General features: G+C 48.2%; 1 protein-coding gene across 8 annotated transcripts in view; it reads left to right on the forward strand.

Annotated features, from left to right (window-relative positions):
- Nucleotides 1-17,197, forward strand: part of MAP4K3 (mitogen-activated protein kinase kinase kinase kinase 3) — a 1,209,829-nt gene that overhangs the window by 292,949 nt on the left and 899,683 nt on the right. For all 8 annotated transcript variants that reach the window (XM_086927230.1, XM_086927231.1, XM_086927232.1 and 5 more), the window contains exons 9-11: nt 6,157-6,288; nt 6,451-6,513; nt 6,603-6,684. In XM_086927230.1, the coding sequence (XP_086783356.1) occupies nt 6,157-6,288; nt 6,451-6,513; nt 6,603-6,684 (277 nt within the window). The remainder of the gene's footprint in view (nt 1-6,156; nt 6,289-6,450; nt 6,514-6,602; nt 6,685-17,197) is intronic.

Raw genomic sequence — 17,197 nt, forward strand, 5'->3', positions numbered from 1 at the left:
CTTGGGGATAACCGGTATTGGTGTCTGTGTTGTTGTTGTTTTCTGTAGGACGGCCCGGGATCCCCTTTGCTTGGTCGACTTGGACAGCTGTCCAGTTTGTCTGGTTTTTCTGCTGCATTTGGAACTGGAGTAGGTTTTGGTTTACCTTTGGACTTGACCGGTGGGGGTCTCAGGACATTGCCCTCGCTGCGTGTGGCCCAACTGACTGAGTAGGTGGATAGTAGTTCCTGTTTGGTAGTTGAATCGACGCGCTTTCCTATGGCAGTTGAGGTCCCTGGGATCTCAGATAATGGGCTTGTACTTGTATTCCTGTGCTCTGAGATGCCGCCTTGGTGAATGTCGTCGGTGGAGTTTTCTAGGGCCAGGATGCTTGTGCTAATTTCACACGGTGGTGGTGGTGAGCATGTTGACCTTGGCGGTGAGGGAAGCAGTGGGGTTTGTAGCCCTTGTAGGTGTTTGTTGCTCGAGAATATTGCTGAGCCCACGTCCTTTAAGAAATTGAACTTAGTTTTTTAGCTCACTGCACCATCCCAGTTTCAGAACCTGGCTGTATGCAAATTAGTCTGTTCCTGTCCCAGTGCATGATGGGAACAGGGCAAACCAAACTACAAAAGCCAATTCTTACACTGGGAAGGAAACAAGCTCCCGGGGACCGGTTTCTGGCATTACAGCCGTCTTCGGCCCGGTTTGCTTGAATCCTGATGGTGCAATGAGCAAGGGTCTCACATCTGAGAATACCCTTCCACGCTTAGGGTGGACAAAAATATTTACAACAAGGGGTGGTGAGGGACAGAGTCTCTGAATTAAGCAGAAAGCTCTCACCCAGTCAAGAGATCAGGGCTAGATCCAACACCGTTTTTTAGCTCACTGCACCATCCCAGTTTCAGAACCTGGCTGTATGCAAATTAGTCTGTTCCTGTCCCAGTGCATGATGGGAACAGGGCAAACCAAACTACAAAAGCCAATTCTTACACTGGGAAGGAAACAAGCTCCCGGGGAGCTGTTCATCACCACCCCCTTTTTGTAAATCACTGGTTAGAGGAGGCAGACCTGGAAGCAGAAGTCAGCCCGGGACCAGGGTTCAATTCCCGGCTCGGCGGGGTCTTGAGTCCTAAAATGTCCATGGACTCGACAATTCTCGCTCCGGTGCCTACTCGATTCACGGGTTCACACTCTGCGACTCTGGGCAATAGCTTGCTTAATCTCCACGGCGCGATGCCTGGCTTTCACCGTGCGGATACCCTGCCTGGGGTTATCTCGCAGGGGGAATACCAGGACGGGTTCCCTAAGCAAGCGCTTAGAGACCAGCTGGTGATTTGCGCTGTATAAATTCCTGTACATTTACATTTACAGCGATGAGGGAACGATGGGGGATCTTGCCCCTAGTCCTTTCCTTTGCTCCTAGTCCTTTGCTCCTCGCAGCTGCTGGTGGAAGGGGGCAGAGGAGGCCGAGGGGGGGGGGCTGAGAATGCGTCCTTTACAGCAGGATCTGGAGGACAAATGGAATCAGAGAATGGCTCGATGGGACAACAGGATACAACTGCCAGAAGCAGCCAGGACACGAATCCCATGGTGGATGCTGCAGGAGAATCTACTGGTAGGAGTCCCTTTCCATCAGGCACCTCCCTCCCAATCATTCATCATTGATACCTCCCTGCAAAGTAGGGGAGCTTACATGAGGCCACTCTAAACTCTGGGTTGATGGTTAACAAAAGAACAGTTTTACCACACCAATATGCTCTAGTTGAGGGCTGTTTTTCTAGTTCTCAAAGCTTTTTTCCATTCAATTTAATCCAATTCCATTCAATCACAAACGGAAGCTCAGGCCCTCTGGCATTGGCTCTTGGCGAGGAATCTAACGATAACAGCAAAACACCTACTGTGAGAGCAGAATTTACAAGCAGATGCTCTCAGTCAGCAATTTCAGGACCAGCAGGACTTGGTTCTCAATGACAAAGTCGTCAAAGAAATTTTTCAAGAATGGGGTTGTCCAAGCATCAACCTGTTCGCGGACGACACAAACAAAAAATGGAGAGACTTCGCCTCGAGGTACTATCCACCAGGGTTGAAAGGGAATGCCTGTTTGTTTCCGGTCCAGGGAAGGCATGGCTTGGCAGTTCGGCTGAACTGTTCCCATGAGGCACAGGGTCAGACTTATTTGCATATGGCCATGTCTGAACTGGGGTGGCGGAGTGGGCTAAAGAACGGTGATGGATTAAACCCAGATCTGTTGACTGGGTGTGAGTGTTTGATTGGTTCAGATGCTCCGTCCATCACCATCCCCTTTTGTACCGCTCTGTTCGCCATAAGTTTGCAGGGTATGCTCACGTGAGTTTCTTGCTCACTTTGCCACTGGATTCAAGCAAGCCTGGCTGAAGACGGCTGTATTGCCAGAAAACGGTCCTAGGAAGCTTGTTACCGGTCCAGGGAAGGCATGGCTTGGCAGTTCGGTCTGGACTGTTCCCATGAGGCACAGTGTCAGACTGATTTGCATATGGCCATGTCTGAACTGGGGTGGCAGAGTGGGCTAAAGAACGGTGATGGATTAAACCCAGATCGGTTGACTGGGTGTGAGGGTTTGGTTCAGATGCGCCGTCCATCACCACCCCCTTTTGTACCACTTTGTTCTCCATAAGTTGGCAGGGTATGCTCAGACGTGAGTCCCTTGCTCACTTTGTCACTGGATTTAAGCAAGCCTGGCTGAAGACGGCTGTAATGTCAGAAACCGGTCCTAGAAAGCTTGTTTCCGGTCCAGGGAAGGCATGACTTGGCAGTTCGGGCTGGACTGTTCCCATGAGGCACAGGTTCAGACTGATTTGCATATGGCTATATCTGAACTGGGGTGGGAGAGTGGGCTAAAGAATGGTGATGGATTAAACCCAGAACTGTTGACTGGGTGTGAGTGTTTGATTGGTTCAGATGCTCCGTCCATCACCACCCCCTTTTGGACTGCTTTGTTCGCCATAAGTTGGCAGGGTATGCTCAGACGTGAGTCCCTTGCCCACTTTTCCACTGGATTCAAGCAAGCCTATTCTGAAAATGGCTGTAATGCTAGAAACCGGTCCTAGGAAGCTTGTTTCCGGTCCAGGGAAGGCATGGCTTGGCAGTTCGGGCTGGACTGTTCCCATGAGGCACAGGGTCAGACTGATTTGCATGTGGCCATGTCTGAACTGGGGTGGCAGAGTGGGCTAAAGAACGGTGATAGATTAAACCCAGATCTGTTGACTGGGTGTGAGTGTTTGATTGGTTCAGATGCTCCGTCCATCACCACCCCCTTTTGTACCACTTTGTTCGCCATAAGTTGGCAGGTTATGCTCAGACGTGAGTTCCTTGCTCACTTTGCCACTGGATTCAAGCAAGCCTGTCTGAAGATGGCTGTAATGCCAGAAACCGGTCCTAGGAAGCTTGTTTCCGGTCCAGGGAAGGCAAGGCTTGGCAGCTCGGGCTGGACTTTTCCCATGAGGCACAGGGTCAGACTGATTTGCATATGGCCATGTCTGAACTGGGGTGGCGGAGTGGGCTAAAGAACTGTGATGGATTAAACCCAGATCTGTTGACTGGGTGTGAGTGTTTGATTGGTTCAGATGCTCCGTCCATCACCTACCCCTTTTGTACCACTCTGTTCGCCATAAGTTTGCAGGGTATGCTCATGTGAGTTTCTTGCTCACTTTGCCACTGGATTCAAGCAAGTCTGTCTGAAGATGGCTGTAATGCCAGAAACCGGTCCTAGGAAGCTTGTTTCCAGGGAAGGCATGGCTTGGCAGTTCGGGCTGGACTGTTCCCATGAGGCACAGGGTCAGACTGATTTGCATGTGGCCAGGTCTGAACTGGGGTGGCAGAGTGGGCTAAAGAACGTTGATGCAGTTCAAGGACAAAGTAGTACTGACAACGAATCCGAAATTCCTTCTGAAAGTTCCAACGTCATTCCATCTGAACTAACCTCTTGTACTACCTACATTTTTTTCAAAATCAACAGCTATGGCTGAAAGGTCTCTTCACACGTTGAATGTCAGAAGATGCTTAAGATTTTATATTCAAAAACCACCACTGGGTCTGGGCCCCCAACAGCAAGGCTGAGCCACAAAATACCAATGAACATAAATTATTCATAAACACTCATACCCTCATTCATTCACATCCATACATATCTGACAACTTTTTGCCATCAAAAAAGGAGTAGCTAAAAACTTTTGAAAAAGTCTTATCATTTATAACAATTTTTGTATATGGCTTACTGTGAATATTTTTGATTCCAGGTTTTTGTGTAAATATATGATGATATGTATGGATGTGAATGAATGAGGGTATGAGTGTTTATGAATAATTTATGCTAATTGGTACATTATTGATATTGTATAAAAGAGTTTTGTGAATATTGTATACATATGTATATGTTGAGGTCTTGTGATGTTTTGACAAATTGGTGAAATAATAACTAATAATCCTTGAAAAAGAAAAATTCAAAAGAAAATAAAAAGATTGATTCTTGACACCAGTATGGCATTCTACCATAGTGAATAATTCTTATGGGTATATGATTTAGGAAAGAAAATTGTGACGGCATTGGCACTCTGTTGTTCATTAAGATTTTATATTGACAGAACAAACCCTTTCAGAAAGTCAAATCAACTGTTGATAGCTTTCGCCACTCACAGGAAGGGTTTGGCATTATCCAGAAATAGTATTTCCAGGTGGATATCCTCAGCAATCGTGACAAAGCTGGAATGTCTCTAGCTACAAAAGTTAGAGCACATTCGACAAGAAAGATGGCTACCTCTGCGGCATTATTCACTGGAGTATCGCTCTCAGACATTTGCAGAGCAGCAGCGTAGTCAAATGTCCATACATTCTCCAGGCACTACTGTCTGGACACGGCATGGAAAGGAGATATGGCGGTGGGACAGTCTGTGCTACGCAGACTATTTCTTTAAGGTATTTTCTATTCTTAAAAGACTGCTTTGATTGGTAAAGTGATAGATGATAGGTTTGCTTTTTTCTCATGATATTTTATATGTATATATGGAGTCTTGGTTATTATAGACATTCTGAAACACACAATCTACCTTGTAAGCTAGAAGATCTGGTAGGCTTTGAAAAGGCTTTATGTGAGCTATAAGGGAAAAAGAGGTCTTAACTTTCAAATACTTTTCATGGATACAATACTGCTTTCTATTCTGATTCAAGCATGTTAATCTATGAAATATTCAATGCTAGAGAAAAAAACAGTTACTTACCTGTACCCTGTGGTTCTCCAGTATTGATATCTTTCATAGATTCACTTGTGGCCCGCCTTCCTCCCCGTTTGGTAAGGTAGACCACTTTTGCCACATGATACTATCCTTGGCTCACACTGGTGCTGGAAATCTGAGGTATGGTGGTTCTTTAGGGGATTGTGATTTCAGGGCTGGAGTCTTATTGGCTGACTTTTTGACCATATAATAATCGTGATGGGTTACCAAAGTATGATGCATTTGTATTGGTTTTCATGCAGTTTTTTCTTTTATACTGCTATATTTGTATTACTGTGAGACTCCCACCATGAGGACGGGGAAGATTCAAGCATGTGAATCTATGAAAATATCAATACTGGAGAACCTCAGTGTACAGGTAAGTAACTTGTTTTTTCCCCACGCAATACCGCCTTTGTCAATTGAATGTGTAAGGTCACACTCATGACTCTGTCAACTCTGCACCCCTGGAGTAACTGGTACCTCCTGATATCAGTAACTTCTATGACCGTGGTTACCAAGTACAAATCTGGTTCACTCGTAATGTGGCCCTTGTTCTTTTATTAGCTCTCACCATAGTGTACAGTAGCTTAACTATTGGCTAGCTTCGCTTGTAATTTTATCCTCACTATCTTATATTTCGATTTCTAGATAAGTCACTGATTGTCATTATTCTATGTTGAGCGCTCTTTAGTCTACTTGCAAATGTACTCACAATATAAAAACTGCAGATATTTATTGTAATTTGGCAATTGCTTAAGTAAGACATCAGAAAAATCATATAGTATTTGTAATCTTCTGACTGGCATAGGAATGTATTGAAGAGCGAAAGTGCGCTTTCCGTCTGTTTGGTCTAAGTATCTGTTATATCTCAGTATCTGCGGTAAGATGTACAATATTAATTCTGTCCGTGAACATGATTTTATAGGATGGCACCAGAAGTTGCAGCTGTGGAGAGAAAAGGTGGATATAACCAGCTTTGTGATATATGGGCAGTTGGAATTACTGCCATCGAACTTGCAGAACTTCAGCCTCCCATGTTTGATTTGCATCCAATGAGGTAAATGTCTAAAAATAACTATCCAATAAGAAAGTTGTACCGAAAATATAGTTTAAGGTGTTTTATAAGTAATCATAACTGGCTAATGTTCAGAATACTAGTTTTAGAGTTTTTCTTTACTCCAACTTACTTCTGTTCTCACAGTATGTTATCAAATTTCAGGGCACTTTTCCTCATGACGAAAAGCAATTTTCAGCCTCCGAAATTAAAAGATAAAGTAAAATGGTAAGCAGTTTGCTCATACTCTTGAAGCGCTTTGTTAAACCTGATGTGTTTGAAATATCTAATACTTTTCCACTTCGTTTCATTCTAAGGTCAAATAGTTTTCATCATTTTGTCAAAATGGCGCTCACAAAAAATCCTAAGAAGAGACCGACAGCTGAAAAATTACTACAGGTATAATAGTGTAAGATATCTTTAATGTGTTTGTCAAGCAGTTTTCTCATAACCTGTCTTCCATTTTAGCATAGCAACTCGACATTTGGTGTATGATGCTTCATTGTATGTACTTTTGATATTGATAATATTAGTGTCATAGTTCATAATAGTTGATATTGCTCAGTGCAGTTCACATCTTTGTGCGCTTCTGGACTTCCAGTATACCTGTCAGTCCAGAAGACATATTCAGTCCTAAGTTAACAAAAGCAACCCCTTGCCGTTTGTGTTGATCTGTTTAATGATAATAAGCAATAGGACAGGGTAATTTTTGTTAAGTGCGTGTATCAAGAGGGAGAGAGAGGACCAGATAGCTAGTCCAGATCCCCGGTTTATATGTCAATTAATCAAAAAGAGACTAGCTAAGAATGGGGTTGGTATGATATTTATATTGTAAAGATCATGGTGACTCAGTTTAGTTTTGTCAATTGGTGGTGGCACCTGTTGGGTGTCCTTAGAAAGCCCTCCCCCACCAACCTAGTTGGTGGCATGCTTCATCATCGGGCCCACCCAGTGACACCTATCGTGTCCCGGGTGTGCTACTGTAGGAGAGTAGGGTCTGCAATCCTATGATCACCCAGATTTTTTGCTTTTGTTTCACTGGTTTACGACTTTCTCTGGCTGTGGGCCTGCCAATCAGACCCACAGCCTGGCTGTTCTCTTTCTAAATTACGACATGTACCCTAGGTGCATTTACCAATTGCTACTGGGCCACCTTATCAGACCCTGTAACTCAGGGCATAGGTGTACCCAGGGCTGCCAGGGGCTGCAGCATGTATTATGCCACCCCTGGCTGGCCTCTTAAATTTGACACAACTGGCTGCATGACAGCTGGGGCAAAGTCGTGTAAACACGCTTTGCTGTAGGTGTAGTATACCTATACCTAACCCTAAAATGGACACACAGATTCCTATCAGTCACTCCTATGGCAGGCCTTGACAATCCTGAAGGCAGAGTGCTTGGAATCGTGTGAGATGGTGCTCTGGCATGAGCTGAGCCTGTCTGCAGCTTGCGGAACCAAGTCCTAATAGCTGTTCCATGATATCGCATACCATATACTCTTAAGTGCATTATAATCCTCGCGGTTAAATGCTAACTTTGGTATTGCTTTATCAAAACATGTCGAGTAAGGTGTCATACGAATTGGAATACTAACCCCTCGCCAATTCTGGCGACGGTGTTAGCATTCCACCCTTCTAGAGGGACACGACATGTATGTAACTGTGAACCCCGGTTAAAGTTAACTGAAGCCTCAGCTCCACAAAATGGATGCTGCCACCACAGACACGAGTCTGACCCCCTGCAGCTGGGAGTCCTTCCAGCGAGGGGAGCCTGGACAAAGGGTTTCCTGTCAGGGGCGGTGCTAGCACCGTCCCAGACATGGTTTTGTGTATCCTGGGTAGGCAGGGCTTTACAGGAAGGTGACTGCTGAGTGGCACCCCGGTGCTCACTACGCATAGGCCTGTCTGAACCAGTTCCAGGGGCACACCAGCCCCTGGCCTGGGGAAGTCCGGCATGGCAGAGGGGTGTAACCACCCCCCTCCTAGTCCCACCCATAGGCAGGACCTAGTCACCGGGTCAGCCCCCTTTTTTAGTATAAAGATGGGAGCGGGCCCCCTGTTAAAATTAGATCATCTTTGGAATCAAGACACGACTTTCTGCGAAAGGACTTCACGATTTCTTCATCAAGATTCTCCCTTGTGGCTAAGGAGTAGTCACCCTGCATCCGCAGGCACCATCCTAAAGAACACTGCGGTCTGCTGCAAGTCCTTCATCACGAATCCGACGACCCAGCTCGACGAGACCCGGCTTCCCTGGCACCTCTGACCTCTACTCACCTCTACAGCCAAGCTGAGAACCGTGAGTGCGACGAGACCTCAAGGGACCGACGATCGCCAAGACTGCACGACATCTTTACTGCAAGCCCACCGTGTCCTCCACGGGTGAGTGCTTCGGGGTCCGAGAAGCCCCGACCCTGCGCAGCTCCAGCACCCAAGACCAGCCCCCCTGAATCTCCACGATCTGCGTGGGGCCCTTCTGCTGTTTGCTGTGCACCGCGTTGTTTGGCTACTAGCCGGCTGGCTTGTGGCCTTCTGAACGACGCCCGACGACATCACTGCTGCTGGTCTGGTTGCTCCAGACTGGCCCTTGCTTCCTTCTTGAAGAGAGGCACCCCGGACCCTCCTGGTCCACTCCAGACGCCATTTTAGGTCCACCGCGTGGGCTTGAATTTGCCAAGGCTTTGTTGCCCAATCCTGGGTCCAGCGACGCCGACAGCTTCTATCTTCGTGGGACAGCTCGATCCTCCTTCCTGGTCGCCGACAACGCCTCCTGGTCCGTGAGATCTCCGAGCCCAGCGTCACCCACACGCCTTGTCGAGGTGGCTACCATCCGGTGCCCACTGACTACTGGCTAGTAGTCTCGCTTGGATCCACCGAACTTTCTTCACTGGTCGCCTGCCAGCAACTTCTTTCTTCCAGGCTCCTGGTCCGTCAACGAGGATTCCCGACGTCTTTTGAGTCCTATGCAGCTGCAGCCCCTGGGCTAGGTAACTTCGGCATTTCGGTGCCCCAGCATAGCCTCACTATCCAAGGGTCAGAATCTACTTTCGTTTTCTCCCTACCAGGTCGGGTTCGCCCGAGAACACTAACTTTGCAAATTCTAGCTACCATAGACTTTGTCCCGCATCTCGCGTGAGAGTGCACACACTGTACCCGAGTCCCCTGGGTCTCCTAGAAGTAATCTAACGATTCTATAGTCAAGATCTAGCGATTCCAAAGCCTATTAGTACTGTACTTACCTGCTAGTAATTTCGCATTCCACTTTTCAAGTATATGGTTTTCCGTGCCCCTCGGGCATTTGTATATACTGTGCTAACTTAAGTATTTTTGTAAGAGATTTGGTTTGTGCTTAGTACCCTGTCCTCATAAAGAGTACAGGGCTGTTGTGATCTTTAATAAATAACTGTTTATTTTCATAACACTTGTGTGGTGTCCTTTCACTTGGTGTTCAAGGGGTATATGTGGTATAACAGCTGGCTTAACACGCCCTCTCGAGTCTTTAGCCTTAGACTGCTCGTATCCACGCTACTAGGATAGCTGGTCTATAAGGTTGACTTACAACCAATCATCAATAAGGGTTGCTGGACTGATACATAGTGTTCACTAGAATAGTGAGCACTGCATATCAGGCCACCTTCTCACAGCTACGACGCCTGATTACAGCGGAGCAGGTATGTCACTGTGTGTGCGGTGAAGGGTAATGAGATTGTGAGTTTAAAACGGCTTGGCGGGGGTCCCAGTACCCGGAGGGTAAAGAAGCTTTATTATCTGGGCCTCCGCCAGCGGTTAAAAATAAGGCTGTGGGACGTTAGAGGCGAGTTACGACCTCCCACGTCCTTTAGAGTGTCAACATGTTTCAGCCAGTGCCTTATCAATATGCTGGCTTTCTTCAGGACTGATAAAAAAGGGTGTGTGTAATTAAAACTAGTGGGTGTGTAGTGCAGGCTATGTGTCTACACGCCCTAAAGTGTATCTAACTGTGAGAGGGGGGATTCCCTTCTCAAGATCACGCTAGTTTTAAGTTGTTTTCTCTTCAAGGTTATTGAAGTGGCACCTGTTGTGCCTCCGTTCTGGGAAGGAGGCACAACAGGTCCAAAGCCGGAGCTGGCCAGAAATCCTGGTCAACCCCTTGCCACTTCAATAACCTTGAAGAGAAAACAACTTAAAACTAGTGTGATCTTGAGAAGGGAATCCCCCCTCTCACAGCTAGATACACTTTAGGGCGTGTAGACACATAGCCTGCACTACACACCCACTAGTTTTAATTACACACACCCTTTTTTATCAGTCCTGAAGAAAGCAGCATATTGATAAGGCACTGGCTGAAACATGTTGACACTCTAAAGGACGTGGGAGGTCGTAACTCGCCTCGAACGTCCCACAGCCTTATTTTTAACCGCTGACGGAGGCCCAGATAATAAAGCTTCTTTACCCTCCGGGTACTGGGACCCCCGCCAAGCCGTTTTAAACTCACAATCTCATTACCCTTCACCGCACACACAGTGACATACCTGCTCCGCTGTAATCAGGCGTTGTAGCACACCCGGGACACGCTAGGTGTCACTGGGTGGGCCCGATGATGAAGCATGCCACCAACTAGGTTGGTGGGTGAGGGCTTTCTAAAGACACCCAACAGGTGCCACCACCAATTGACAAAACTAAACTGAGTCACCATGATCTTTACAATATAAATATCATACCAACCCCATTCTTAGCTAGTCTCTTTTTGATTAATTGACTTAATTTTTGTTAAGACCATTATATTTTTAAAAATGTGAAACATTATCAGAAAGGACTTCACACACTTGCAGAACAATACTTCATCCATTAAATTTGGATATTTAAAGATTCTTGCATAAATGTCAACTATAAATGGATGTTCCATGTACCAGCATGTTTGGCTACTGCTGCCTCTCCCTTATTTGTGGAAATATATTTCGTGATTAAGACAGAACATGTACTCCTGTACAGTCCATTTTATCTCCTCAACACTTTTCTAAATGCAGTAATTCATTCCATCTAACCCCAGAAGGACTGGCTAACATTCTGACCTTTGTCTCAGTCCCTACCAATTTTGGATGATGCCCAACATTTTGCAGTTCCGCTGTGGGTAATGTATGTCTCAAAAGCTTAAGCCACATTCACCCCACCTTTATGTAATGTAGCCCAACCCCAGGCCCTCTTAAAGGAATCTCATTATATCTCATTACAATTTAACAAAAATCACACTTTCACCTACATAGTATTTCTTGTAAAACCCTTATAGGGTATTTGTCCTACATTGTAAGGCCCATCATCGCAGTTGTTTTTTTAAACATTATTTAATGTATTTGGTAGACATAATGCCCAGATGCTTGTCATTATATGCAGTTACCCCCACCTTCTCAAAAACATACCTTCTACAAGCGGCATGTTTTGTTTCCAAAACTGTTTCTTACGCTGTTGCTTATTCAAGCAGTGAAAGTTCTTACCAGAAGGCCCTCCTGCCCATCGACTTTTTGTAAGTTCTTGAACAGTCAGTAATTCCAGTCATTGTAATTGAACTGACAATGCACGATTTGCAGTTAGTCGAGTAGAAGTGATTTATGACTTTTGTTGTTGTCGTTGTGTCTGTGCGTGAAAGTGAACATCGAGTGACAGTGGTTTTTGTTTTGCCAATACCTTGACGCCTTTTGATGAATCTTCACAATATTTTCAAAACTAGTACGCAGCACACTTCAGCTGCTGTGTGGAAGGTGTTTGGGTGATTGTCTAGTGGGGTCGAGAAAAAGAAACAGGGCGACCCTCAACACGTTTTCCCCATGCAATTTCCCATAGGGATTTTAGACACAACCACAGCCTTGCACCAAATTTTAACTAGGATGTGTTGGCAATCATCTTGGGACTTGGACTCGTCTGAGTCCCAAGAAAAAAGGTGAAAATAATATAAGGGGGCAGGGTTGGAATATCCAAAGGGACCCCGATAGGGGCCAAAAACATCTTTAAAAAAAATTGCAATGAAATCATGGTGGATCTTTTAATTAAACACAAAATAAAAAGAAAGTGCGGTCTGCCTTGTTTACTGTATGCCCCCGGGGGCCAGGTCTGTACATCGGGTTCAGGAAGAGCAGCAGCTCTCACCTGAACAATCTGTATCCTTAGTAGGCTTCAGGGTTCTCCCCCTTCCCCAGCGACAGATAAAAGAAAAGCCCAAGCGTCATCGAACAAGCTCCTCTGGGCACTCCTTTGTAGCTTGCGGGCTGGTATCCGAGTCCAGCTATGGGCTGTTTTTTTGAGCAATCTGGGGGGCCCGATTTGGGCACTTTCTGTGTTAGGATACCGCCAGCGGCCCAGTGGGTGTCCATTACCTCCCTTTTATCAAGCGGCAGAGGAGTTACTCCCTTTCTCTCACTGGGCTGGCCAATTCATATATGCATATTGAGGGGGGCAGGGGGTGTGAGCAAAAGTGGCCTTTCTTGTCTTCAGGTGTGTCACCAGTGTAAACCAATCCGTGAATCCTCCCCTTTTTTCAGGTCTCGTGGCGATTACAGCGCGCATCGCTGTCTCGCCAGAGACCTATTGTTAGCGACGCAGCTTTCCAGGAGACAGCAACTGGCCGCGCGCATTTCCTCTCCAAAAAGACGATCGGAGAGGGCCACGTGCACGCGAACGGGCTCGCTGTGGTCAGCTGCTGTCTCCTCGGAAGCTCCAAGAACACACACGCATGCGCATACACAGAGACTCACACACGAGCCCCCATGCACGCACGCACCCATACATACAGAGAACCCACCTCCGCCGTCGCATACACACACACGCGCACACACACACACACACACACACAAGTGCACCGAGCCCCCCCCCCCAACAAGTAAGGCCCACTTACCGCCACTCCGGACTTCAGCCGCCACCGTGGGGCTCTCCCTCTGGCATGGGAGCCCCGCGTCACCAGCACTGCTTCTCTCTGTGGCACTCCGTGGGCGCTTGTGCGGGCTTCCGAAAACTGAAGTCCCGCCCCACGGAAGGTTTCGGTTGCGCTCACGTCTGAATCGCTGGGGGCGTGTGGTGAGTACCCTTCATTTAGTGTACACTGCTATATAGAAACCCTATATACCGCGCCTGGCCGCCCCACGCACAGTGTTTATTGCTCATGAGCAGGCAGACTGTCCTCCTCTAAGTCCCCCCTCACACACCGCAGTGTGTGACACCGCTCCCAGCTCCCTGACATATATGTGCGTCCGCAGGTGATCTCTGGCACCGCGGCGGCCCGTTCCCTCCAAGGGGGACTACGGCTTCGGCCTCCTGCAGACGGCTAACCTGCCTGGCGGCTGCGGCTTCAGATCGGCGTATCCGCTATCCGCCTCGGGATCTGCCCTCTTTCCTGGCGGCGGCGGCGTCTCCTCGCTCTTCCTGTGTGCGGCGGCTGCAGCGCAGCACCACCAGAACGGTGCGACGCCCATGCAGGATGAGCCGCTGCTGAGCCACGAGAAACCTCACAAGACAGGGGACTATCGGCCGCCGCTGCCCAGCGCACACCCCTCACCCCCGCAGACCGACCCCCAGGAGCTGGGCAAATCAGGGACAGAGCTTCAGTACCTGCCCGCTGCCTCCCCTAAGAGCGGCGGCCCCGCTGATCTGCTGCTGTCCACTGACATGGGGGTCAACCCCCCCAGCCCATGCTACGCCCTCGCCTCCCCGCATCCCCGGCATGGGTTCTCCCTTCGGTGGCTTGCCGGAGCCGCACAGTCTGGCGCCTGCCGCAGGATCCTCCGCAGGCTCTCCGCTGCCTCCGCTGCCAAGCTTCGGAACTGCCTGGTCTGTGCAGACCTCCTCGCCACCACCTATGCAGCACCTCGGGAACGGCAGAGGTCCACTGCTGCAGGAGTCGCAGGACGCCTACTACCCGCCGCCCTCTTCCTCAGCCGGACTGAGCCCCGCAGCCTTCTTCCAGAGCTTCCCGCACAGCGCCCTGCAGGCCCCGGCCGGCTTCAGGGGACCCTTCTCCGGACCGCAGATGAGTGTTCCACCGCCGCAGAACCGGCGCTCCACGGTTAGTCCACAGCTGCAGCAGCAACAGCACCAGGCTGCGGTCGCCTTTCTGCAGCAGCAGCGGAACAACGAACAACCAGCAGCAGGTGAGTAACTGTGGGAAGTGGGTGGCAGAAGATGTTGTGGTGAATACAGCCACCAGCATGTGAAGGGCAACTAGAACGATGAGCTACTTTAGTGGGTGGAGGCGAAGGGGTAATCCGGTTCCGTAGGGCAATTACAGCAGGGATCTGCGAGGCCCAGAACCAGCTGAGGGGTGAGTTATGGGGGTTGTTGTAGGCGAGGGAATGGCATCTGTTAGACTATGGATATAGCCTGGGGACGCCTGCACCCCAAAACACGCACACACCGAGGGTCATCAGCTTCAGTAGGAGTGGGCGAGGGGCTGAGGCGTCTTTTCACTGTCACCAGGAGACAGGATCAGAAACGGTTGGTGGATGGGCTGTTCGAACTCAGGGATAAAGGTGGAATTGGGGCAGAATGGTGAAAATGCATTTATTCCGGCAAGAACTAGGGCGCCTTCCCTGTTTAAATAAGTCAGTGTCGTCTGTGTGTGGGAGGGGTGAGTGGGGGGGAGCTATAGCGACAGAACCCCCCTCAGTATAGGGGACACCCCTTTGTTCGTTTACACAGGTGGCCCCGTCCCCAGAATCTGACAGTTGGCGTAGCCCGTGCACACAAGCTGCACCTGTCACCGCGGCATGCAGCACTAGAATATCTACATATCTCTTGTGTAACTATGCCCAGTTCAAGATATTTTCTCCTACACCTGTATTTTAGTTGCCTTAATCTCCTATATTGTAATGAGGCTACAACTACATAAGCCACCTCTGGTTCGCTATCGATGCCTTTGCTATTGAAGTTTGGTATCTTGAAGTTGTGTCTGGGGTTTAACTGTCCCATGCAATATGTAATGCAAAATAGTTTTGCATGAACGTCTCTAATGTGTGTCTGTAACTACCATGTCTTCTCATTTTTTTAACCCTTATGCTTGTTCAAGAGTCCCTTCTCCCCTGACTCTGAGGCAAACATCCTGCCAGGATGTTCTCCTTCCCTAGATCTCCCACCCGCCACCGTTTGACCCAGAAATTTAGCTCCCCTTTTCACAGCGGTTTGAGGGACCTTGATGTGGTTTTTTGGGGGGGGGGGGGTTCTGCCGAAGTGTTACCCAGGCTGCCCTTTCACCACTACTTTCAGGCGGTTTGTCAAGTGGGGCAATATCTAGTTCAAGTGTGTGCAATTGTACCCTCAATGTGCACTCCATCCTCCTCTGGTGCATGAGGTGCATCATTAGAGCTGTGTGAATAATAACTGCGTCAGCCCCGTGCGTGAGGTGCATCATCAGAGCTGTGTGAATAATAACTGCGTCAGCCCTGTACGTGAGGTGCATCATCAGAGCTGTGTGAATAATAACAGCTGTGTGCCCGTGCGTGAGGTGCATCATCGGAGCTGTGTGAATAATAACTGCGTCAGCCCCGTACGTGAGGTGCACCAACAGAGCTGTGTGTATAATAACAGCTGTGAGCCCGTGCGTGAGGCGCATCATCAGAGCTGTGTGAATAATAACGGCGTCAGCCCCGTACATGAGGTGCATCATCAGAGCTGTGTGAATAATAAATGCATCAGCCCCGTACTTGAGGTGCATCATCAGAGCTGTGTGAATAATACCAGCTGTGAGCCCGTGCGTGAGGTGCATCATCAGAGCTGTGTGACTAATAACTGCGTCAGCCCCGTGCGTGAGGTGCATCATCAGAGCTGTGTGAATAATAACAGCTGTGAGCCCGTGCGTGAAGTGCATCACTTATTTGCCTCTCTTTCGAGTTTCAAGGGAGGCTCAGAAATACAGGCACTTTCAGGAGGCGTCAGCCCAGTGCGTGAGGTGCATCATCAGAGCTGTGTGAATAATAACTGCGTCAGCCCCGTGAGTGAGGTGCATCATCAAATCTATGTGAATAATAACAGCTGTGAGGCCGTGCGTGAGGTGCATCATCAGAGCTGTGTGAATAATAACAGCTGTGAGTCCCGTGCCTGAGGTGCATCATCAGAGTTGTGTGAATAATAACCCCTGTGAGCCCCGTGCCTGAGGTGCATCATCAGAGCTGTGTGAATAATAACTGAGTCAGCCCCGTGCCTGAGGTGAATAATAACTGCGTCAGCGAGTTGCATCATCAGAGCTGTGTGAATAATAACAGCTGTGAGCCCGTGCCTGTGGTGCATCATCAGAGCTTTCCATATGTCACTGGTATGCAATTAAACACATTTTGTCGAGTTACACTCACTCCTGTAATCTTACACTCACTCCTGTAATCTCACCCCATCCACATTGCTCCCGTCACCCAAATTCCTGCACTCTCTACCACACTGCTTTGAAGAACAGCATACTCTTGCACACACTGTCACTGCTCACCAATTCAAAGTTTGCTAAAAATGTTATACAAGGGCATTGTCCTACACAATGCCAATAACTCAAACTTTAATGCTGCGAGACATATTGCATTGTAAATGCTTGTTAATACAATTTCGCCGATGCAGTATTTTGCAAAGGCAATATGCATATGTGGCCACTTTTTTTTTTTTGCGTACCTCGGACGATTTCTTATCCCAATTCAACCCTGCACATAGATGTGAATTATTCCCCTGTTCGGGGTGAACTGGCAGACCCTTAAGGCGAGACATAGTTTGCCGCTTCCTTAAACTCTTCATTGCAGAGAAGGCTAATCAGGGTAGGGGTTGCAGACAGGGCGGTTCTCTCGCTCGCTGCGGCCTCCCTTTCAGCAGGGCTAGGATGGAGACGCTCATTTAAAAGCCTATCACTTTGCAAATAAATCAACGCCTATCAAAGTTGTTACATCAAACAAAACGTTTATTGCAGCCCGCCTCCCTCA

Source organism: Lissotriton vulgaris, chromosome 6 (assembly GCF_964263255.1).
Source record: "Lissotriton vulgaris chromosome 6, aLisVul1.2, whole genome shotgun sequence".
In the NCBI taxonomy this organism is placed as follows: Eukaryota; Metazoa; Chordata; class Amphibia; order Caudata; family Salamandridae; genus Lissotriton; species Lissotriton vulgaris.